The following is a 25,404-nucleotide window of genomic DNA, read 5'->3' as shown; positions in this document are numbered from 1 at the left end:
CGTAAATCTTCTCTGTACCCTCTCTAGTGCAATCACCTATTTCCTGTAATGTTGTGACCAGAACTGCATACAGTAGTCCGGCTGTGGCCAAGAGAGGAAATATCCAGAACACATGATGGACTAAATAGTTTTTCCAGGCTAAATTGTACAAATGTAATTTTTGTGCAAGGCATAAGTTTGTACAGAAGTAATAAATTGTTTGTTCCTGTCATGAAAAGGAGCTGGCATTGTCACATTTATTGCCCATCCCTAGTTGCCCTGATGTACAACTGAATAGCTTACTAAGCCATTTCAGAGGATTTTAAGAATTAATCAAATAGTATGAACTGGAGTTACATATAGCCAGATCAGATATGATTGGCAGATTCTCTTCCTTAAAGGGCGTTAGTAAACTGATTGGGTTTCAACACCATCTGACAGTTTTCATGGTCATTATCCCTGAAGCCAGCCCACAAATGATCAGATTTATTTCATACAATTGCTTTGTGCGTTTTAAGATTATAATCTCAGGATTGCTGGTCCAGCATTATACCAAAGCAATTCAAATCTATTGGTAGACAGCTAACTCTCATTGATACTTAAGATCAGAATTGAAATGCCAAGTGTTCAGATTCACAGAACCTGTGAAATGAGTCAAACATCAATGTAACATGAGCGTTCCAGCACCCCGGAGCTCCAGCTCACCTTCGTGACATGGAATTCAAGGTGGAGATGAGTGACCTCGCACAATAGCTAGCAGCAAATAATCCAGGCAGCTTCTTCCACCTTCGACCTAAACTCCTCACAGTAGGCAAATGTATTAGTCACGCATCCTTTTTCAATAAAAGCAACTTGTATTTATATAGCACCTTTAACGTAGTAAAACGTCCCAAACTATTTCACAGGAGTATTAGGAGATACAAAATTTGACACCAAGCTGTGGAGAAATTAGGGCAGGTAACCAAAAGCTTGGTCAAAGAGGTAGGTTTTAAGGAGCGTCTTGAAGGAGGAAGGAGAGGTTTAGTCAGGGAGTTCCAGAGCTTGGGGCCCAGGCAACAGAAGGCACGGCCACCAATGGTTGAGTGATTATAATCAAGGATGCTTAAGAGGGCAGAATTAGAGGACATCTCTGGGTTGGGGGTAGGGCGGGGGGTCTCATGGACAGGATGAGCTTGGAAAGGTCATGAGGGGAGATCAGAGAGAAAATGAGAGGTCAGGGCTAGGGCAGGGGATATCCTGGCAGGAAGTTTGGTCCAGTGGGCGAGGGGTAAGAAGGCAGGGACGAGGCAAAGGTCGTCCAACGCATGGTCTCAATCTTAAATACAAAGAAGCTCCTTGCACCTATTGTCGGAGATGAGGGTGGAGACCTGAGAGAGGGCTTTAAAAAGATGGTTAGCAGTGGAGAAGAGAAGCTGGGGTTTATCTTTACATTCCAGAATGATTCTGGAATAGTGAGCAATTTTGGTAGAGGAGAGCAGGACCCGATAATGCTTTGTGGTCCATCCAGATCTGGCGTTGAATGGCTAAACCAATTGTCCGCCATTTCTGTATAAGTCTGGGTCTTGAACTTAAGGGAACAAAGATCAGGGCAGTAACAGGGGGAATGACCAGAGTGAGAGAGAATAATTGTTTAAACAGGGAATAGGAGATCAGAGGTGGTGGTGAGATTGAGCAGATCGGTAGCTGCAGACATGTCATGGTGAACGGAGGGCCAAAGACTGGACAGTTGGGAGTTCATGTGCAGTTGTCAGAGTCGAGAGGGAGATTTTTTCAGGGGTGGACACAGAGGAGGTAGGGTTGGGGGGCGGGGAGCGGAAGGGGGATGTGGGTGGAAAGTGATCTGAGGAAGTGATCAGAGATGGTCTTCTCTGCGATTGACACATAATAAGAACATATTAGGAATAAGAAATAGGAGCAGCCATACGGCCCCTCGAGCCTGCTCCGCCATTCAATAAGATCATGGCCGATCTGATCTTAGTCCCAGCTCCACTTCCCTGCCCGCTCCCCATGACCCCTTATTCCCTTAATTGTTCAAGAAACTGTCTCTTTCTGTCTTAAATTTATTCAATGTCTCAGCTTCCACAGCTCTCTGAGGCAGCAAATCCCACAGATTCACTGAGAGAAGAAATTTCTCCTCATCTCTGTTTTAAATGGGAGGCCATTTATTCTAAGATCGTGCCCTCTAGTTCTAGTCTCCCCCATCAGTGAAAACATCCTCTCTGCATCCACCTTGTCAAACCCCCTCATCATCTTATACGTTTCTATAAGATCACCTCTCATTCTTCTGAATTCCAATGAGTAGAGGCCCAACCTACTCAATCTTTCCTCATAAGTCAACCCCTCATCCCCGGGATCAACCTAGTGAAACTTCTCTGAACTGCCTCCACAGCAAGTATATCCTTTCTTAAATATGGAAACCAAAACTGCACGCAGTATTCCAGGTGTGGCCTCACCAATACTCTGTACAGCTGCAACAAGACTTCCCTGCTTTTATACTCCATCCCCTTTGCAATAAAGGCCAAGATACCATTGGCCTTCCTGATCACTTGCTGTACCTGCATACTATCCTTTTGTGTTTCATGCACAAGTACCCCCAGGTCCCACTGTACTGCGGCACTTTGCAATCTTTCTCCATTTAAATAATAACTTGCTCTTTTGATTTTTTAGTTCTGCCAAAGTGCATGACCTCACACTTTCCAACATTATACTCCATCTGCCAAATTCTTGCCCACTCATTTAATAATCCTCACACATTGCCCTTCCTCCCATCTTTGTATTGTCAGCAAACTTGGCTATGTTTCACTCAGTCCCCTCTTCCAAGTCGTTAATATAGATTGTAAATCTTGGGGTCCCAGCACTGATCCCTGCGGCACCCCACTCGTTACTGTTTGCCAACCAGAGAATGAACTATTTATCCCGACTCTCTATTTTCTGTTTGTCAGCCAATCTTCTATCCATGCTAATATATTACCCCCAACCCTGTGAATTTTTATCTTATGCAGTACCCTTTTGTGTAGCACCTTGTCAAATGCCTTCTGGAAGTCCAAATACACTACATCCACTGGTTCCCCTTTATCCACCCTGTTCATTACATCCTCAAAGAATTCCAGCAATAGGATAGGAGTAACGAGGCCAGGAGAGATGGCAAGGTCGAGAGGGTGGCTGTGAATATGGGTTGGGGAGTTTACATGTAGCGAGAGATTAAGAGAGGACAGGAGGCTAGTGAATTCGGAGGAGAGAGAGCATGATGAATTGAGATGGAGGTTGAAATCACAGAGGATGAGGAGTCGCTCGGTGCATCGGCAAAGGGAGGAAAATAGTGAAGAAATATCGGTAATATTTTTATCATACTTGGGTGGGCGGTAGAGAACGAGAATTTTAAATGAGGTGAGTGGGGTGGAATAAGGCGAGATGCTCAAAGGAGGAGAAGGTGCCGGAGGAGTAGAGAGACAGACCAAGGTGTGATTTGGTGATGAGAGCCACACCGCCACCACGGTGGTCTGAGAAAGTGGTGGAAGGTAGAGCCAGGCGTGGAGGCTTCAATTAAGGGTCAGGTGTCATCGCCCCTCAACCAAGTTTCCGTCAGGGCCATCATGTTGATGCCATCATCGACGATAAGCTCATGAATGGAAAGGGCCTTGTTCATTAGCGAATGGACGTTCTGGAGGGAGATGCGGAGAGGGCGGTGATGGCTAATCCATCGGGTCAGCGCTGGGGATGTGAGTCGGACGGGGGGGGAGATTGGCAAGATTCGACCCCAGAGGGCGCGCTGGGTGAGAAGGTCGGTGAGACAGTAGGATGGGACAGTGGGGTTTGCTGCTCGTAAGGAGGCAGCGAAGCGTGCCTCGATGGGCCCTTCATAGGGTGCCAAGAGACACTTAGAGTGAAGCTGTAGCCTTATCTGAGGGAGTCCAGCCTGCGACGGCGGCAGGAGAGTAGGAAGGGCGATGAGTAATGAAGGATTGGGGCAGGGATTTGGGAGGCCAGAGTATCTGAGAGAGGAGAGATGAAAAGACGCATGACGACAGAAGAGAACGGTCAGAGAGAGATTAAGAGAAAAGGAAAGAGGGGTTAAAAAGTGGAAAGTATTCAATGGCTTGGGTCTGGAGCTGCAGCCAAAGTGTGCGTGTGAATGGACACAGGAAAAGCTCAGGTTACATAGGCCTCTTTAAATGTGTGGGTTAATGGGACACAATAGTAGGGAGACCAGGGTCAAAGTCAGAGGTCCCATGGAAGGCCAATGCCGACATGAACAGGGTGGGGTCAGCACGGAGCATCAACGAACCGTCGTCCAAAGCAGGCGAGGGAAGTCCAGAAGCTGTTTGAAATATAGAGAGTTTGAGGATGTGCTGCAGGAAGGAGAGTCGGTAGCGGTGCAGTAAGATGGTGGTGACATAAGTTTGTGGATGGCGGGGGATCGGCGTAAAACCACTGCCAGCAAAATTGAAAAGCGGTAGATCGGCAGCTGCTCGCGAGCAGCCAGCAGAGCTGATTAAACCGGTAGAATCAGTTCGGCAGGGACACAGCCGCAGTTACAAGGAAAAATCAACTTACGCAGCGAAGGCGGAGTTCAACACGATGGTAATCACCGACGTTCCTGCCAGGCCGCACCACCTTGCCGCTGTCTGGAGGTCGCGCGCAGGTCGCTTGACCCGCTTTTCTACGGGAGGTTTTTGCACATCGCCGAAATTGTGAGCGGGCCAGGCTGCCCGTTAACGGAACCGCGCACCCAACAAAAAAATTAGGGGGACATATTTGAAATCGACTTTAGTTATTCCAATCACTCACATAGTAGGAAAGTGGAAGTTTTCTCACACTCTTCCTTCCAGCTGGCAAATGGGCTGCTTACTGGTTCAAGCCTGAAACAAAGCCAAATGGAATTTATCTCTGGGCATTATGCCCCTTTTAATGGCCGTGGCATTTACGCAACCATTCGCTTTTACCAGCTCTTACCCATAATTGAATATTTTCTGTGCCCACATGCCTCGGGCTCCAAGACGAAGGAAGTGCTAGCAACCATAGCTTCAATCCATAAACCTGGTGCGTTAGCTTAGCTGAAATCCTAAGGAAAAGTATGATGAGGAAATTCTTTAGAACATGATGCAAGAAGGGGCCTCCCAACCATCACTGGAAGTACCCTTTGGGGCAAAGAAACAGCAGAGCCAAGCTAGAACTGTCCCACCACTGTGCACACAGCAACTCAATAACCAGCTGGCACCTCGAATTGATGTCTTGTTTTGTTTTCTTAAAGCAGAGCCCAAGTATAAATAGTAGTGTAAGTTGTGGGAGCTGGATAATGAGTTGAGAAAACAAAGGAATCCCTGTACACCCCCCAAAAAAAAGCTTTAAAATCACAGGCTTAAGGACAATCTTCCTGCTGTGGTGCAGACTTTAACTACAGCCAATTCCTCATCCGTTATGTATGTGCAGTGGTTATGTTTTCAATAAGTCATTACTCCCCATTCATCAGGCTTGACTCTGCTTTAAGCCACAACCTCAAATCCCAGCGATGGGTGTCTGGGGATTGTCTTTACTGCATTAAAGGCGCTCTATAAGCGTGCGTTGTTGTTGTCGAATGCGCAGAATAATAGATTGTGGTCTTAGCTTTTGAACTTCAGGACTGGGTAGCTAACGGACAGATAATCGATTCTGCCATCTCCACCGTTGGCTTTGAGCCAGTCCGAGCACTGCAACTATGCAGGGTTGATTAAAACTGGCAAGTATTCAAATACACAGAATCCACAAAGTTCTGTGGCAACTACCAACTTTATGCACAGAATCATGTTGGAGGAACTCGCTCTGTCGTGACCAAGCCACAGTTGCTATCCCACTTCAGTGTGGCTAAATGTTTGTACTTTGGTGTAAAATTTAAAGTTTCATAAAACTGTATTATGTGTCTAATTAAAATGCCAGCCCTCCAGGATGAAGGTTTAACTGGCTACAACGCTTGAAAGATTCTGATGCAGTGCTTTGACCTTATGTGTGATGGGATACAGAGTAAAGAACGTAAATATGTAACTAGCACAATTCCCAGCTTCATGCCATCTGAAACTACTCAAAGCCACATTTACACTGTTCCCTGCAGCATAGCTCAGCCTTGTAACAGCACAAGACATTCCTCCTCTCCCATCATACAGAGAGAACACTGCTACAGTTTCAACCATAGCCAAGTGATGTGGCGAGCCCCTCGACCTCCGCCTTCGGTTCTCCAGCCGTATGTCGCACCTGCATTGCAGGAAAGACACTCCAGACCTCGGCTGTGTGCCCTGAAACTCCACGGGGAACCCTCAGATCCACCACCACAACTTCAGCGCAAACGCTGGTGAAACGGCCAAAATTCTCCAGGGTTCCCCCAATCTCTCGCTGGAGAAACCCCCATGGACATTTCAGGTGACTGGGGGTTTCATCATCATCATCATCATCATCATAGACAGTCCCTCAAAATCGAAGAAGACTTGCTTCCACTCCAGCGAGAGTGGGGCTCACCTCATCACTTGGCTATGGTTGAAACTGTAGCAGTGTTCTCTCTCTATGATGGGAGAGGAGGGATGTCCTGTGCTGATACAAGGCTGAGCTCTGCTGCAGGGAACAGTGTAAATGTGGCTTTGAGTAGTTTCAGATAGCATAAAGCTGGGAATTGTGCTAGTTACATATTTATGTTCTCGAAGCTTGCGTTCACCATTGCCGCAGTCAGGCAGTGGGTCAGATGTTCAACACATTATGCTAAACCGTTTCTTAGAATAGAATTTTCGAAGGCACTTGCTGGTAGGTTTGTACAAGGGTGAATGCTGTGTGGTTGTACCATTGTTCTGTATTTCCAACCTGCAGCGGACAGCATCGTTGATTTTGTAGCACCCCAGGTGTAGCTCAGCCCCCGATGGGATCTAGCGCTGGTGGAAAAGTCGGGAAAATGAGGCACAGCTGGAGATCTCGGGCTTATAACTACATCTCGGGTCTCAGACACTGGGACCTTCTAGTGGCTCGTGGTGGTCTGAATGCCAGCTGATGAACCTCCCAAAAATGGGATATCCTGCAAGTCTTGAGCCTGCTTAGAGACCCCCAGAGACTCTCTGGTTAGCGGGAGCCCTGGCGCGCACCACAGTGTAATATTCCTCGGGTGCCCCCCCAGCCTGAAGCGCCCAGCAAGTGGACGAACTGGGAAATGAGGTGGAAGGCCAGGAACATCCCTCTACCTTGCCTCATTTGCAGGCCTCCGAAGAGTCCCCCAGGATGGCGGGACTCCTTCCCTAAAGGACTTCAGTGCACCAGTTGGGTTCGAGCCCCACGTCAGAATCTTAGGCTGAAACCTCAGTACAGTACCGAGGCCCCACTTGCCTACTCGAGGTGGGTGCAAAAGATCCCAGGCTACTATTTGAAGACGAGTTAGGAAGTTCTCCTGATGAATTGGCCAACATTTCTCCCACAACCAACATCACTAAAGCAATTTTTTTTTAATTTGTTCATGGGATGTGGACATCACTGGCAAGGCCAGCATTTATTGCCCATTCCTAATTGCCCTCGAGAAGGCAGCGGTGAGCTGCCATTTCAGAGGGCGGTTAAGAGTCAACCACATTGCTGTGGGTCTGGAGACACATATAGGCCAGACCGGGTAAGGGCAGCAGATTTCCCTCTCTAAAGGATAAGATGGGTTTTTACAAAAATCCAGTAGTTTCATGGTCACCATTAATTGACACTAGCTTTTTATTCCAGATTTATTTAATTAACTGAATTTAAATTCCCCAGGTGCCATGGTGGGATTTGAAGTCACGTCTCTGTATCAGTAGTCCAGGCCTCTGGATTACAAGTCCAGTAACATAACCACTGTACTATGATACCCCTAAATTATCTGGTCATTGCAATTAGGTGTACTTTGATGCATGCAAATTAGCTGCTGTTTTTGCCTATTTTAGAACATTGACTTCAAGAGAACTTTTCAGTCAACTGAATACTTCCTGAGGATATGAAACGTATTCTATAATGGAAATTTGTTCTATTATGTAATCTGAACCCCTCAATGTGATTACTATTGCCTGATGCGATGATGGCTATCCAGCAACCTCCAGTTTTGGGCTTTGGCAGGGAGCACAGCTCCTGGGATTGAGGTGTGTAGTGAGGGCAATTGTGAGTGGCTTAGCCAATCACGTGATGTTCACAAGACTCCAGTCAGTTGAGTCTAGGTCATCCACGATGAGGTATGCAGTTGAGCTTAGTGGATGAACTGGTAATGTTAAACCTTTATTAATAGTGTGATTGTTAAACCTTTGTTAATAAACCGACTAGTTCTTAAGCAAAGAACCCATGAAGCAAATACATTACACCTACCTATTTGACCAAGCTTTTGATCAAATGTCCTAATATCTCCTTATGTGTCTCAGTGTCAAATTTTGTTTGATAATGCGCCTGCGAAGTGCCTTGTGGTGTTTACTATGTTAAATGCAAATATATAAATACAAGTTATTGTTGCGTTGTTTTTCTTTGCTTTTGGTTGAATATGGATGCAATCAACTAAATTTTAAGTTGAAAAATGTCACTTGTTTTAATTCTCTCCAGCATAGCTACGTCCGAGAAGGGATATGCTACCATTAGCCTGAGTGTGACCACGGGCACTGGCCATTCCTCAATGCCTCCGATGGAGTCCAGCATTGGAATCTTGGCAACTGCAGTGTCCAAGTGAGTGAGAGACTGTGCATGGGGCGAAACCACTTCTCTTTCGAAAGCTTTTCTACGATCTGTGTGTGTGTGATGTGTTTCTGATGGTATTTGTATACTGGGAATCTCGGAATATATATATGTAGTCTTTGATTATATTCAAGGCTGAGATCGATAGATTTTTGGGCACTAGGGGAAACAAGGGATTATGGGGATTGGGCGGGAAAGTGGAGTTGAAGTCTAAGATCAGCCGTGATCTTATTGAATGGCGGAGCAGGTTCAAGGGCCCATATGGCCGAGTCCTGCTCCTAATTCTTATGTTCTCCTTTGTAACTTGGAGGTGCACAAGATCACCTTCAGCTGGGTGTCCATCTCTCTCTTTCTCTCTCAAATTTGTTTTCCATCCTTGTGGGGAAGTGCCAACCTTTGCTCTGCGTCACTCAACCCATTCAAAGAAACTCACCATCAGAACATTAAGCACAGAATGAAAAAAAGATTCCATTATTTCCACTGAACGTGTGTGATCTGCCCTACTGCAGACTCTAGTTAACTCACTAAATCTCCTAAGGCAAGGCTCGGGAGGTCACGGGCACACGTAACAGAGCTGCTGCATTTGAATCCCCGGTGCACATTGCCGTTGCAAACAGCGGCAATGTTTGCAGCCATGGCCCCATCAATACGGGTGGTGAGCTAAATCTAAATGAACCAAATGTAGGCAACAAAAAGAGAACGAGCCCCTTATCTGCAGCGGTTTGACAATGGAGTCTCGTTGCAATGAGACTTTTGTCAAGTACATTGGCCCAGAAATTGCGGTCGGAGGCTTCTTCAAAAATATTTGTGAACACCTGCGCTACGAGGCCTTGATGGGCAGCCCAGTGCAGAGGCCCATGTATTCCAGGAGCGTGTGTGCAGCCCGGGATCACATGGGCCGGACTAACCAATGAACATGGCGTATCCCTATTCACAGTAATGGCGATCTATGTACGGAGATCACCATTTCTATGAACGGGGATACCTCCCAAAAACACACACATTTAAAATAAATAAGAAACACACCACATATTTAAAATTAATTTGAAATTGAATGTTTTGGACCAAAATGTATTTTTTTGAAATGTTTTTTTATGTTTTCATAAGGGTAAAAATAAACTTGCCTTAATAGACAGGGCTTTTAATATAAAAATTATGGATAACATTTTATTGTTCGATCTTTTAAAACTCTTCCGCTGCTTTTACTAGGTAAGAGTTTGAAGGACACTCACTGGGGCAAGAGTTGGACAAAAAGCCCAAATCTCTGCCCGTGAAGGCCCTTCTCCTGGGAATGTGCTGGAACTGTCGAAAGATATATTGACCGTTCACAAGTGCTGGATTTCGGTGCATACGCATCGCCGCTGAGAACTGGCACTTGCGGGCCCTGTACGGACGCGTGCACACATCGTACGTGCCCATAGAGGCCGCGATTTTTGGCCCATTGTCTTGGCTGAGATTTGTGCTCAGTCCCTCCTGAGCAGGGTGGAGACGGACTTTGTTCCTGTTTGTTGGATAGGCCGAGGAAGATTAGGAAAACTGACGAGGGGAGGGTAGGATCCCTTCGTGCTCCACCAAAGTGCATGGCCTGGCAAGCAGCCAAGACACAAGTGGAGATGTCTGCAAGCTGCACTGCCCTGCCTCGCTGACTGAGACGGAAGCAAGTTTCCGTGATTTTAACACTTGTGGCGTTTTAGACGGGCTTCCTGGCAGCGTCACAAATGTCCCCAAGGCCGTTGACCCCTTTACCCGGTTAACTCAATCCCATACTGCCAACCTTGCTGGCGTTTGTAAGTTTGTATTATAGTTGTGATCTCACAGACCTTCAGCCCCGCTAGCTTGCGTCCACACGACAGGCTTGAAAATGAACAGATGGCCATAACTCAGTGGGGAAAACCACAGTAAAGGATCAAAGTACGATAAGGAAGTTAATAACCAGCCATGGAATGAAAAGAATGATTGCAGGGTCTGAGATCTGCATTCACTATTCCCCTAGTAGTGCTCATTGAAAGTGTTCAGTTCTAAGTTGGTTTGCTATTACAGTGTTTGCTTTACAAGAAAGAAAGACTTGCATTTATATAGCGCCTTTCATGACCACCGGACGTCTCAAAGCGCTTTACAGCCAATGAAGTACTTTTGGAGTATAGTCACTGTTGTAATGTGGGAAACGTGGCAGCCAACTTGAGCACAGCAAGCTCCCACAAACAGCAATGTGATAATGACCAGATAAACTCTTTGTTATGTTGATTGCGGGATAAATATTGGCCAGGGCACCGGGGATAACTGCCCTGCTCTTCTTCGAAATAGTGCCATGGGATCTTTTACATCCACCTAAGAGAGCAAACGGTGCCTCGGTTTACCATCTCCAGTCAAAAACAGGGATTAAAAAGTAGGCTAAATTACCGAAGCCCTGATTTTAACGCAGGCCCATGGATGAGGCCGACAGGGGCTGAGCTGGATGGAAAACCGCCCGCTTCCTTCCCACAGCATGGGGCCCTGTCGATTTTAATGTCTGGTCCTCATCTGCTGCACCAAACCGGGCAGGGTTCCTTAGCTGGCCGATGGGCAGGAACAGGACTTTGAGCAGCAGCCAGTCCAAAGTAATGGTCCCCTGGCAGTCGTGTAAATGGATCGGAGGGTGGGGGGGGAGAAGGGGAGGCGGGTCAGTAGGGCATCATGGCCGGTGGGGGAGGGGGGAAGAGAGCAGGTGGTGATAGAAGAAAGCTCAGGCAGGGGAGCCCCAAGGGTTCCCTGTGGGGGGGGGGAAACATTTTTAAAATCACTTACTTTTCTGGGCCTCTTCTGGTCCTGATCCATTTGCTGCCAGATTGGCCTGACGAGGACGACACAATGGCCTCCCCACTCAGGCCTGAGATTAAAATCGCCTGGTGACTCAGAGCCTGATCTGCATATTTCAAGCAGGGCACCCTCCCCCCTTCCCCCCCCCCCCCCCCCCCCCCTGGACCACGCGTACCCCCTTCCTTTCCAGCGGGAGTCCTGCGTATCTGCTGAAAACAGCCGGTTAAAGTTACATACCGTAGCGGAACCAATGGTGGTAAGTCGCTGCTTCGATTTTTAACTGCTAGCCTGCCTGGGTGCTGTTGGGTTAAGATCGGGCCTTCTGAGTTCCACCAAATATAAGGGCCCCCAGTTTGGATGGGTGTGAGTGGGCCGGGAGCTCAGTGGATGGGCCTCAGTACCAGTCCGGAAGATCCCAGAAATCCTTCCCCGCGTCTTTCCAGATCGGCCTACAATGAAGCTGATCAAGCGTTCACTGTGGTACCTTTTGGGGTGGGGGGGGGGGGGGCCGACTTGCCCTTTAATTTCTTTTGGGTGCGCGGTCCCTTTAAGGGGCTGCTAGGCCCCTTCAAAATGCCGTGCATGCACGGTATTTTCCCATTTAAAAGCTGGTGCGCGGGAGCTCCAGAGCGCAGTGCAGCCACGCAGATTAACGGGAACATCGTTCAGGGCGCCATCGGCTGGTGTTGGACGTGCCCGCCCGTGCCATGTGCACAAGGTGACCTCCCACTGTCCCCAGATGCCTCTCTGAGATCCTCGGTGGAGGTCACCCGCGTTCCTCCCGCTGTACGTCCTCTGGCCCGCCGGTTTGTTTCTCTCTCGCTCTCCTCTGTGTGGAGAAAAATTGCTGCTTTCAGATATTGTCTGCCACTTCCAGATTGGCTCAGAACTGCTTTGAAACTACAAAAGCCAAACTGTCATCGCTCATTAGATCGGTGTATTGAACGCAGAAAGAAATTGGCTACCTTTGAAGCTTTGTCTCCCATTCAACCACTTTGTGGTCTTGGCAGAGCTACGTTGCAACAGGAACATTACCTGCCCCTTGGGCCGCTGTGGGTGGTAATGTGAAGAGATAATTTGGCACCTTTTCCATACTCTTTAACTTATTTTGGATTTATTATGAAAATAAGTTAATCAGGAAAGCAAACCACCCACTATTTGAATATAAAAGCCCATTCAATGCATACAGCTAATCCAAGATTGCATTTTCCCCAGTCATCATCATCATCATCATCATAGGCAGTCCCTCAGAATCAAGGAAGACTTGCTTCCACTCCGGAAGTGAGTCCTTTGGTGGCTGAACAGTCCAATACGAGAGTCACAGATAGGACAGACAGTCGTTGAGGGAAGGGGTGGGTGGGACTGGTTTGCTGCACGCTCTTTCTGCTGTCTGCGCTTGATTTCTGCATGCTCTCAGCGTTGAGACTCGAGGTGCTCAGCGTCCTCTCAGATGCACTTCCTCCACTTAGGGCGGTCTTGGGCCAGGGACTCCCAGGTGTCAGTGGGGATGTTACACTTTATCAGGGAGGCTTTGAGGGTGTCCTTGAGAGCTGCCCACCTTTGGCTCATTTGCCATGAGGGAGCTCCGAGTAGAGCACTTGCTTTGGGAGTCTCGTGTCTGGCATGCGGACTATGTGGCCTGCCCAGCGGAGCTGATCGAGTGTGGTCAGTGCTTCAACACTGGGGATGTTAGCCAGAATGAGGACGCTAATGTTGGTGCGCCTGTCCTCCCAGGGGATTTGCAGAGACATCGTTGGTGATATTTCTCCAGCAACTTGAGGTGTCTACTGTACATGGTCCATGTCTCTGAGCCATACAGGAGGGCAGGTATTACTACAGCCCTGTCCTTGAAAGATTAGATCGAACTACACAATAATATAATTAGTGGTAAATGTAGGCCCACTTAGATACCTTGACTATTGATTTTTTTTAAAACGACTTATGTTACCTTCTGCACCGTTGGAATTACAGGGCGAGAGATTTCTAATTCTACGACAAAAACGGTTCACAAACATTTATAAAGGCACTTTGTAATAATGACCAAAACTGATTGTTTCTCTTTTTTTCTCTAGATTGGAGAAAAACCCAATGCCCAGAATGTTTGGACAGGGACCTGAGCGTGGATTGTTTGAACACCTGAGTTCTCAGGTATGATTGTGTCTACAGAAAGTGTTAATCAGGTGTGCAATGTAAAGCTGAGTTCCATCATGCCTCAAACGGGAACGTTGCTGTATTATACTTTTTAAGAAAGACTTGGATTTCTATAGCGCCTTTCACGACCACCAGATGTCTCAAAGCGCTTTACAGTCAATGAAGTACTTTTGGAGTGTAGTCGCTATATTAATGTTATTCTTTTACACATTTTAGATAGATAGACCAGCATGATTTCAAAATAGTTTTGGAGTAATTGAATCCATAAGAGGATTTTTTTTAACCTTGGAAGAAGAAAAGCAATATGTAAAATTGTTTGCAGATAACATTTCCATGTAGTTGGCCAAGTTGGTTCTCTGCAATGACGGCATTGCCTTATTCATAAACTAACTGAATCAGAAATTACCACTTGCCCTTGATGCTTGCAGATAAGGACAGATAGAACCTTTGAAGTTGACCGCACAGATGTAGGCCAGTTGGCCTGAAGCAAAGAGATGATGAAAGGCAATAATTAATTTTCATGGTGGAAACGTCAGTGCACTCTTGTCAAAATTCCAGTTTGCCTTATCTTAGGCCTTGACGCACATGAGACCATATGTTGTGCGTTAGATTTCTCATTCGAATGTCTTGTCTGCTTGGATCTGCTGAAAGGCTAAGTTGAGGTAGATGATGTGGAAGGAGACTCGTGTGGAGTGTAAACACCAGCACAGACTAACTTGCCCTCCGAGTTCTTTTTGGGGTCGCGCGACCCCTTTAATGTGCGGTTTTTGCCTTTGAAAGCCGGTGAGCCGTCTGCGCAGGTGCTCCAGACCACGTGCAGCTCAGTGCAAACATTGGCTCAGGCTAGTGAGGCCGAAAACCTGTTTCTGTGCTCTATATTCTGTGTCTGGGGTTTCCCTATCTCTCCAGTGCCTGCTCTGATTGCCAGTGACTGCTATAAGGCAGCAAGTGGCGTCAGTGGTGGTGTTGGCCATGTAGCATTTCATCTGGAGATGCAGTTAAAAGATGTTTGACGCTATTGGGGGAGGGGGGGGGGGGGGGATTTTAACCCGCAAAAATGGGTGGGTTGGGGGACCCCGACAAGTCCCCTCCTGGGTTTAACAGAGGCAGGACAGGGGTGGGCAGCACACCCACTCTCAGGAGGTGGGTCGTCCATTTAAATATTATAATGAGGCTGGCGTGCCTCACGGTGATCCACCATTACACATTTAACTCTGGCTGGTCGGGTTTCCTGGGCCTCGGGAAACCCGCCAGCTAAATGAAGGCAAGGACTGCTGGATCCAGGAGGTAAGTGCCTGTTGGATCCAGCACCCCTGTCTCATTTCCCCCCCCCCCCTCCCCCCCGCAATTGGCCCCCCTCCTACCCCCAAGGCCACCGATTTCCCCCCCCCCCCCCCCCCCACCCATGAGGCCTCCATTCTCTTTCTCCCCCCTCTCTCTCCCCGATCGCCTTACCGGCCACACCTCAACCCCCGATGATCCTCCAGACCTCGGTGCTTCTCCGGGTCCCAACCACCCTCTGTCTAACCCCCTCCCCGCGCAATCCTTCCCTCCCTCCTCTCTGCGCCCTAGTGCCACAGGGAGCCTGCGGGTGGGAAACCGTTTGAAATGCTAATCACGCCCTGCCGTTAAATTCGGCAGGGCCCAACCCTGTTGTCCACCCACCCCCCCCCCCACCACTCCGACCCGCCTCCTGATTACAATTTTGACCAATATTGGTTTTTATACAATTGAATTATTGTGAAAATCAAATATCATAATAGTTACTTGTGTGTCTTTCGTTTCTTGTAACTAGCTAACTCGTAAATGAATTACTTGTAGCCTGAATAATCGTGTGACTAGGTGATACCAGCAATCATTTGATGATGAAGGCAGGGGGCTGCCCAATAGTCTCCGGTGCAAATTACCTTGGGAACAAGTTAGCCATTATATCTGTGGCAGGTTGTCCTATTCACATTCTGTCACGTCACATTTTAGTTTATAGGGATGTGCTTAAGGAAATTGCTTTATGGCAGTTCAGAGACTGTCAGAATTGCAACAACATTCTCAGTACTCAGAAGCAGATTTTATCTTTGCAACTTCCTCACAGGATGCGCTCCTGATCTCAGTCATGCTGTCACAGCGGTGGGGCATTTCCCAGAGTGATTGATGAACAATAAGCAAATGGCCAGTTCCCACAAGCTTGGGAGCATGTCACCTCCCCACTAACTTTAAAAAAAAATGTTCTTCACAGGATGTGGGTGTCGGTGGCAAGGCCAGCATTTATTGCCCCCCCTAATTGCCCTCGACTGAGGGCATTTAAGAGTCAACCACTTTGCTGCGGGTCTGGAGTCACATATGGGCCAGACCGGGTAAGGACGGCAGATTTCCATTCCCGAAGGACATTAGTGAACCGGATGGGTTTTTAACAACGATCCAATAGTTTCATGGTCACCATTACAGAATTATTTAATTAACTGAACCACCGTGGTGGGATTTGAACTCTCATCTCTGGATAATTAGTCTAGACCTCTGGATTACTCGTCCAGTAACATAACCACTATGCTACCTTTCCCCCCATCACTTGTTAGGTGATTGCTTGTGACATAGGGAGACGTGAAAGAGAAAACTGAAGGAAAAAATAAATTCGAGTCCTGCTTAAACACCATGGAGATAGAATTTCCACGGAGTTTGTACAATCTCCCGCCACAACTTAGAAACCCAGAAAAGCAGCATAAACAGACAATTGCATCATTTTCCCAATGTTTCCGCCGATCTTCCATCGAAGTTACAATGAACATATAAAAATAACAACAGAAATTCCATGTTTTCCTATAACGGGTTTACTTTTCCTTCAATCTGTGTGTCAGTCAGTGGGTAGCACACTCGCCTCAGAGTCAGAAGGTTGTGGGTTCAAGTCTCACTCCAGAGACAAAAATCTAGGCGGTCACTCCCGTGTAGTACTCTGGGAGTGCTGCACTGCCGGAGGTGTCGTCTTTCGGATGAGACGTTAAACTGAGGCCCGTCAACTCTCTCGGGTGGATGTAAAAGATCCCACAGCACTATTTCGAAAAGGAGCAGGGGAGTTATCCTCAGTGTCTTGGCCAATATGGCAAAGGGGATGGAGTATGAAAGAAGGGAAGTCTTGCTACAGTTATACAGGGTATTGGTGAGGCCACACCTGGAATACTGCGTGTCATTTTGGTTTCTATATTTACGAAAGTATATACTTGCTTTGGAGGCAGTTCAGAGAAGGTTCACTAGGTTGATTCCAGAGATGAGGGGGTTGACTTATGAGGAAAGGTTGAGGAGGTTGGGCCTCTACTCATTGGAATTCAAAAGAATGAGAGGTGATCTTATTGAAATGTATAAGATTATGAGGGGGCTTGACAAGGTGGATGCAGAGAGGATGTTTCCACTGATGAGAGAGACTAGAACTAGAGGGCATGATTTTAGAACCATTTAAAACTGAGATGAGGAGAAATTTCTTCTCTAGGAGGGTTGTAAATCTGTGGAATTCGCTGCCTCAGAAAGCTGTGGAAGGCAGGACATTGAATAAATTTAAGACAGAGATAGAGAGTTTCTTAACCGATAAGCGATTAAAGGGTTATGGGAACCGGAAGGGAAGTGGACCTGAGTCCATGATCGGTTCAGCCATGATCGTATTGAATGGCGGAGCAGGCTCGAGGGGGCCATATGGCCTACTCCTGTTCCTATTTCTTATGTTCTTATTTACCCCTCAATCGACATCACTCAGACACATGATCTGGTCATTATCACATTGCCGTTTGTGGGAGCTTGCTGTGCACAAATTGGCTGCTGCGTTTCTGACATTACAACAGTGACTACACTTCAAAAGTACTTCATTGGTTGTAAAGGGCTTTGGGACATCCTGAGGTTTGGTCGTGAAAGGTGCTATATAAATGCAAGTCTTTCTATCTATTTTATTTTTGCATTGACTTGCCTGATCGGCATCATTGGATTTCATAGTTTACTCGCATTGTATGCACTCGAAGCTGTGAAGTAGTAAGAAGTAAACACAGGCCCACTTTGTAGCGAAATTTGGCTCGTTGCAATGTGAAACTGCGTTGGGAATTTGCAACGAGCCAAATTTGAATCCGAATAACTGGCCACCAGATTAATTCAATGAAATGTCTCGGGATCAAGTTGCTGAATATTCTTAGCATTGATCCACATTTTTTATCTGTTTACTGAAAACTCATATATTGCAAATTTCTATAAATTAAAAAAATTTCTTTCATTTTGCAGTTATGCTCCAAATGTTTATGAACTGAGTTACATCAAGATCATAAACAATACTTCTGTTCCTCCGGTCATAACTTCACTCATCACATTTTAATATTCCAAGCTGGTGGTGCGTTTATCTTGGCAAACTGCAATTCTCTGTTGGACAACAAATAAATAGGGATATGAAATGGCTGTTTAAGCTGTTTGGCAAAGCGATCCCTTGGCAATGGTTTTTCAAGAATCTGTCATGGCTTTAAGACAGTGGGCTGGATTTTGGGTTTTTCTGTTTTCGGGATGAAAACTGAATGGGAAAGTTAGCGGCTGGGACTAGTTTGCGCTTTGGTCATGTGGGCCCTGCGTCTGGGGCGCAGCGCTAAGGGAAGCGTTGTACATCTCTCATGGCGCAAGGATAGGAAACTCCCGAGCTAACGAGCCAGGCCGTGTGCGCTCCGAGAGATGCGGGGGGGGGGGTTTAAAAAAAAAAAAACAGCAAAACATTCCTAAAACGTTGCCCACGCCACCGCACTGCAACTCACACAAAAGACTCTCGCACTTACCTTTACAGCACTTTACCTTCCTCGGTGCCGCCAGCATGACTGGACCGCTCCGATTTCCCAGGCGGTTATTGCGGGCGGACGGACCGGGTGAGAGTTAAAACTCGTGCCGGTGTCGCAACCAGGGGCGTTGCACACCCGGGCGCAGCTCCTCCTGGCAGCACAGCGCCACCGCCGCAAAACCCGAGCCGAGGATCGCGGCGGGGATCTCCCCGCCGCCTTTCACACCGCGCCAGGGCGCATTGGACCGGAAAATCCAGCCCCATTACTGTACAGGCCTTACACTCAGGATAAAGTAGGCCTGGGAATGAAAGGTACAGATATACATGAGGGAAATATGAAATGTCAGGGGTGCGTTTGGCTCATCATGACTATTCTGAGTCTGAGTCAGAGGGTTTTGTGGGTCCAAGCTTTCAGCGCATAATCTGGGCTGACATTCTCCGTGCTGAGTAAGTGCTGCACTGTCTGAGGTGCCACGTTTTGGATGAGACCTTGAGCTGAGCCTTACTCTTTTAATCTATTCTATATTCGGTTTGGTACACAAGGTATGCTTTTAACTTTCGTGGGAAATGTTTTCCTGTAGGCAAACCCAATATACTGTCTGTAAATGTCAGTGATCTCTTAAGGAAGTCACACCTTGCCAATCACAGATTTATTCAGCGTTGTGTCACACAGTAGGTGATTTGTAGTAATAAGAGTATTTAAAAAAAAAACTTCAATATATTTTGATCTTAGTAAGTTATGTTACAAGATCTTTAAAATCTTTATACTATTTTGCCCTTCTACGCCTCCTGGTTACATTTTTCATTACTCACACACGTCAGTCCCAGCCAGAACATGTAGATTACCACCCCCATAATAGATGGAGCAGAATTTTTTGCAATGTTGAAATGTTAATTAATAATTAACGGCATAACAGAAAATCTCGCATCCGCTCCCCTCCTGATGATGGATTGCTCCAGTGACATTCATCTAGGAGACTCTCATCTACGAGAGTCCAGGGTGATTCCAAAACCAAAAAAAGGGGCCATGACTTCAGACCCGTTGAGAACCACTCGAGGTACCCAGCCTAAGGAACCCCTCCTGATCTGTTGGGCAGGGATGCATTGTTCAGCCTGTGGCATGGTTCCTTGGGGTTCGACAGCATCAAAAACGGTTCTTGGCATGGTTTGAGGTCGTGGTCCCTGCTGTCTTGTGTGGGGTCACTCCAGTCCCTCCCTGTTGATGATATCGCTGGAGTGGTCCAAAAGCACGGGAGACCCAACTTGAGGTTCCGTCAGAACATAAGAACATAAGTATTAGGAACAGGAGTAGGCCATCTAGCTCCTCGAGCCTGCTCCGCCATTCAACAAGATCATGGCTGATCTGGCCGTGGACTCGGCTCCACTTACCCGCCCGCTCCCCGTAACCCTTAATTCCCTTATTAGTTAAAAATCTATCTGTGATTTGAATACATTCAATGAGCTAGCCTCAACTGCTTCCTTGGGCAGAGAATTCCACAGATTCACAATCCTCTGGGAGAAGAAATTCCTTCTCAATTCGGTTTTAAATTGGCTCCCCTGTATTTTGAGGCTGTGCCCCCTAGTTCTAGTCTCCCCGACCAGTGGAAACAACCTCTCTGCCTCTATGTTGTCTATCCCTTTCATTATTTTAAATGTTTCTATAAGATCACCCCTCATCCTTCTGAACTCCGAGTAAAGACCCAGTCTACTCAATCTATCATCATAAGGTAACCCCCTCATCTCCGGAATCAGCCTAGTGAATCATCTCTGTACCCCCCTCCAAAGCTAGTATATCCTTCCTTAAGTAAGGTGACCAAAACTGCACGCAGTACTCCAGGTGTGGCCTCACCAATACCCTATACAGTTGCAGCAGGACCTCCCTGCTTTTGTACTCCATCCCTCTCGCAACGAAGGCCAACATTCCATTCGCAAACTAACTTTTTGGGATTCATGCACAAGGACCCCCAGGTCCCTCTGCACTGCAGCATGTTGTACTTTCTCCCCATTCAAAATATTCCCTTTTACTGTTTTTTTTTCCAAGGTGGATGACCTCACATTTTCCGACATTGTGTTCCATCTGCCAAACCTTAGCCCATTCGCTTAACCTATCTAAATCTCTTTGCAGCCTCTCTGTGTCCTCTACACAACCCGCTTTCCCACTAATCATCTGCAAATTTTGTTACACTACACTCTGTCCCCTCTTCCAGGTCATCTATGTATATTGTAAACAGTTGTGGTCCCAGCACCAATCCCTGTGGCACACCACTAACCACCGATTTGCAACCCGAAAAGGACCCATTTATCCCGACTCTCTGCTTTCTGTTAGCCAGCCAATTCTCGATCCATGCTAGTACATTTCCTCTGACTCCGCGTACCTTTATCTTCTGCAGTAACCTTTTGTGTTGCACCTTGTCGAATGCCTTTTGGAAATCTAAATACACCACATCCATCGGTACACCTCTATCCACCATGCTCGTTATATCCTCAAAGAATTCCAGTAAATTAGTTAAACATGATTTCCCCTTCACGAATCCATGTTGCGTCTGCTTGATTGCACTATTCTTATCTCGATGTCCTGCTATTTCTTCCTTAATGATAGCTTCAAACATTTTCCCCACTACAGATGTTAAACTAACCGGCCTATAGTTACCTGCCTTTTGTCTGCCCCCTTTTTTAAACAGAGGCGTTACATTAGCTGCTTTCCAATCCGTTGGTACCTCCCCAGAGTCCAGAGAATTTTGGTAGATTATAACGAATGCATCTGCTATAACTTCCGCCATCTCTTTTAATACCCTGGGATGCATTTCTTCAGGACCAGGGGACTTGTCTATCTTGAGTCCCATTAGCCTGTCCAGCACTACCTCACTAGTGATAGTGATTATCTCAAGGTCCTCCCTTCCCACATTCCCATGACCAGCAATTTTTGGCATGGTTTTTGTGTCTTCCACTGTGAAGACCGAAGCAAAATAATTGTTTACGGTCTCAGCCATTTCCACATTTCCCATTATTAAATCCCCCTTCTCATCTTCTAAGGGACCAACATTTACTTTAGTCACTCTTTTCCGTTTTATATATCAGTAAAAGCTTTTACTATGAGCCACCTGCTCATTTTAAAATAAAGAAAGACTTGCATTTATATAGCGCCTTTCACAACCACCAGAAGCCTCAAAGTGCTTTTACAGCCAATGAAGTACTTTTTTTGGAGTGTAGTCACTATTGTAATGTGGGGAACGCAGCAGCCAATTTGCGCACAGCAAGCTCCCACAAATAGCAATGTGATAATGACCACTGTTTGTTCTGTTGATTGAGGGGTAAATATTGGCCAGGCATATGGCACTAGAAATAGTGCCGTGGAATCTTTTACATCCACCTGAGAGCGCAGACGGGGCCACAGTTTAACATCTCAACTGAAAGACGGCACCTCCGACAGTGCGGTGCTCTCTGAGTATTGCACTGGAGTGTCAGCCTAGATTTATGTGCTGAAGTCTCTGGAGTGGGACTTGAACCCACAACCTTCTGACTCCGAGTTGAGTGTGCTACCTACTGAGCCACGGCTGACACTGGTTACCATGGAGCCAATCTGAGTTGCTGTCTGATGGTGATGTCACCATCGAGGCATAGCAGCAAGAGAGACTGGATTTAACAATCTCCATGCCGGGAATAAACCTGAGGTTATCGCTGAAACATCGAAAGAAATTTTCTTCATATTGTTATTTTCTTGGTGGAGATCTTTCTATCTCTGACTTACAATTGGTTCTCACCCATGAAACACAGTGGGTTCAGTTGGACAGGGATGTGAGGTTCTGGAGACATTCTGGAGTTTTGCTGTGAGAGGCAGGCAACAACCTGGCAGAAATGCTTTGGTTGGGGTAGAATCCAGGTTCGGGGCATTTCATCTTTGGCTCAGATCAGAACTGTGGGCATTCAATCCGGCTGCAATTTGGGACACCTCAGGGTTGGTTGTGGGGGGGTGTGGGGGAAGAGCCTCGTATCGCATGATGTTGTCGCTGCCACTTAAACTTTTTATGCAGATACACCATGCAGTACCGGTCTGAAAGCTGCGAACCAGTGTATGAGGTGTTGACAGCCCATTGCACTTCATGTGAAGTCACTTCGCGAGCTGCTAAATTCCACCAAGCTTGTGCAAGCATGAGCCGTGGCCTTTAAACCATTCATTTTTTTTTTTGTTCATTCTCGGGATGTGGGTGTCGCTGGCGAGGCCAGCATTTATTGCCCATCCCTAATTGCCTTCGAGAAGGTGGTGGTGAGACGCCGCCTTGAACCGCTGCAGTCCGTGTGGTGAAGGTACTCCCACAGTGCTGTTAGGGAGGGAGTTCCAGTATTTTGACCCAGCGATGATGAAGGAACAGTGATATATTTCCAAGTCAGGATGGTGTGTGACTTGGAGGGGAACGTGGAGGTGGTGCTGTTGCCATGCGCCTGCTGCCCTTGTCCTTCTAGGTGGTAGAGGTCGCGGGTTTTGGAGGTGCTGCCGAAGAAGCCTTGGCCAGTTGTTGCAGCGCATCTTGTAGATGGTACACACTGCAGCCACGGTGCGCCGGTGGTGGAGGGAGTGAATGTTGAAGGTGATGGATGGGGAGCCGATCAAGCGGGCTGCTTTGTCCTGGATGGTGTTGAGCTACTTGAGTGTTGTTGGAGTTGCACTCATCCAGGCAAGTGCAGAGTATTTCATCACACTCCTGCCTTGTGCCTTGTAGATGGTGGAAAGGCTTTGGGGAGTCGGGAGGTGAGTCACCCAGCCTCTGACCCGCTCTTGTAGCCACAGTATTAATGTGGTTGCTCTGGTTCAGTTTCTGGTCAATGGTGACCCCCCCAGGACGTTAATGGTGGGAGACTCGGCCATGGTAATGCCGTTGAATTTCAGGAGAGATGGTTATGCTCTACCTTGTTGGAAATGGTCATTGCCTGACTATTGCTTTACATTGTGTGGTACTAATGGTAAAAGCACTTGATGCATTCTGAGCTAAGTTGACTTTACAACTGTCTCTTGTTAAGTTTTAGTTTGGGGATGTGTGAATGATTTGCTGCATCTTTGTTCTCAGAGGAGAATTTTGCATCCTGGAAATGTGTGTATTTTATGTTGTGCAGGGACTGCAATCAATAACATTATCAGTGTAAAGATTAAGACTGTGATAACCACAATGGTTTTTCAGCCGTCCGAGTGACAAGATCAAGTCAGCTGGTTACCACACAGGCTCCCAACACCACTTCCTTCTTATGCTGACACTTCATCTCCATTTTACAGCATAGAGTCCTCGAATGTTGCAACACAGAGATGGCCTACTCGTGTCTAACAGCTCAGCTCCTCCATTTAGTCCACCCGTTTGCTAAACCTTTCATGCAATTCCAATCACTGAGGAAATATTTCAGCAGGCAGCTGATGCAATGGAAAGCAGCATGGGTCGGATCAACTTAGACGGGTTTTTTTGTCTTTTCCTTCACTTTCATCTACATATTCGGGGAAGAAGTGGGCTGTCTCTAATATCCTCTGTCGTTTAATTTTTACGCACGGGTATGACGTTCTTTTTAAAAAATATATATATAATAATTCTGGTGCTCAGAATCCAGGACAGACCTGATTGCTTTCTGCTTACACCGGTAAAGTTTTCTGTAATTCTGGCTCCGATTCCACCAAGATGCATTGTGCAACATCAAATATGCTGCAATGCTTTTTGAGACATACCACCCCCGAATCTAGTCTATCTTCAGTTCTGCACAGTGCTATCAGGAAGTTGATTGGTTGCATTGAATTCTGCAACCTGTGAGCTGACTTGGGTGGTCAGAGTGTCGACCAGTGGTTCAATTGGTAACTCACAAGCCTCTTGAGCACAAAACTCTAGGCTGACACTCCAGTGCAGTACTGAGAGAGTGCTGCACTGTCGGAGGTGCCGTCTTTCAGATGAGATGTTAAACCGAGATCCCGTCTGCTCTCTCAGGTGGACTTAAAAGATCCCGAAGAAGATGGTATGCTGGCCAATATTTATCCCTCAATCAACATCACTAAAGCAGATTATCTGGTCGTTATCACATTGCTGTTTGTGGGAGCTTGCTGTGTGCAAATTGGCTGCTGCATTTCCTACATTACAATAATGGCTACACTTCAAAAGTATTTCATTGGCTGTAAAGCACTTTGGGACATCCAATGGGTATGAAAGGCACCATATAAATGCAACTCTTTTTTTGGAAGATGATATTGGAGCCATTTCAGTTTGAAAAGATCATGACACCTCGGGCTCCTTATTAATAATCCAGCATGCTAGTGTCACATATATTGTGCTGCCTTTAGCAGGTAGGTCTACAGTTCTGATTAGAAATTGAATTCACGAGTTTTTATTTACTGCTATTACAACTTGCATTTATACAGCGTAGTTAGCATAGAAAAACCTCCCAAAGTACTTCAGAGAGGCATAAGGCGTGCCGATCCAAAGAAGGAGATATTAGATGGGCTTTAAGGAGGTTCTTAAAGGAGAAGAGGGAGGCGGAGAGCGCGGGGTGTAGCTCGATGAACCCAAACCCATTTTATTTTAATGATGGACATATTGATCACCAAAAACCTCAAACAGTAAAACATTGTGCAAGCACCTTGGGACGTTTTGCTACTTTTAAGTCGCTATACAAATGCAATTTGTTGTTGTGCAAGGGAGAAAGAAATGGCGAGGTGCCTTTTGAGTGCGTGAATGAACACACTAAGACCGATGAAGCGAACCAGTCTACTGAAGCGGTGTATGTTTGTCATCTTTGTGTTTCGGTCAGTACACTGTAAGTAAATATCTCTCTCTCTCTCTTTTCCAGCTTCGATTCCCTCTGAACGTAGTCATGGCCAACCTGTGGCTGTTTGCTCCTCTTGTCAGCAGGTAGGTAATGGCCAAAAAGCAACTCGAACCTCTCCATATATTAATCTGATTGAAGTTCAGCAAAAGGTCCAGGAGCTGTTGACCTGGCAAGCAATGACCTGGGAGCGAATAGGCAAAAATTAGAGTGTGGCCATTGGGTCG

At 46.7% G+C, this 25,404-nt stretch overlaps 1 protein-coding gene across 1 annotated transcript in view; it reads left to right on the top strand.

Annotated features, from left to right (window-relative positions):
- Window positions 1–25,404, top strand: part of LOC139227933 (N-fatty-acyl-amino acid synthase/hydrolase PM20D1.2-like) — a 97,186-nt gene that overhangs the window by 30,549 nt on the left and 41,233 nt on the right. Inside the window, exons 5-7 of the mRNA XM_070859087.1 lie at window positions 8,530–8,649; window positions 13,527–13,602; window positions 25,202–25,263. Of these exons, the coding sequence (XP_070715188.1) occupies window positions 8,530–8,649; window positions 13,527–13,602; window positions 25,202–25,263 (258 nt within the window). The remainder of the gene's footprint in view (window positions 1–8,529; window positions 8,650–13,526; window positions 13,603–25,201; window positions 25,264–25,404) is intronic.

The sequence above is a fragment of the Pristiophorus japonicus genome, chromosome 17, assembly GCF_044704955.1.
Source record: "Pristiophorus japonicus isolate sPriJap1 chromosome 17, sPriJap1.hap1, whole genome shotgun sequence".
NCBI lineage: Eukaryota > Metazoa > Chordata > Chondrichthyes > Pristiophoridae > Pristiophorus > Pristiophorus japonicus.
The sequence above is the reverse complement of the archived record's forward strand: the minus strand, read 5'-3'. Positions and strand labels throughout refer to the sequence as shown.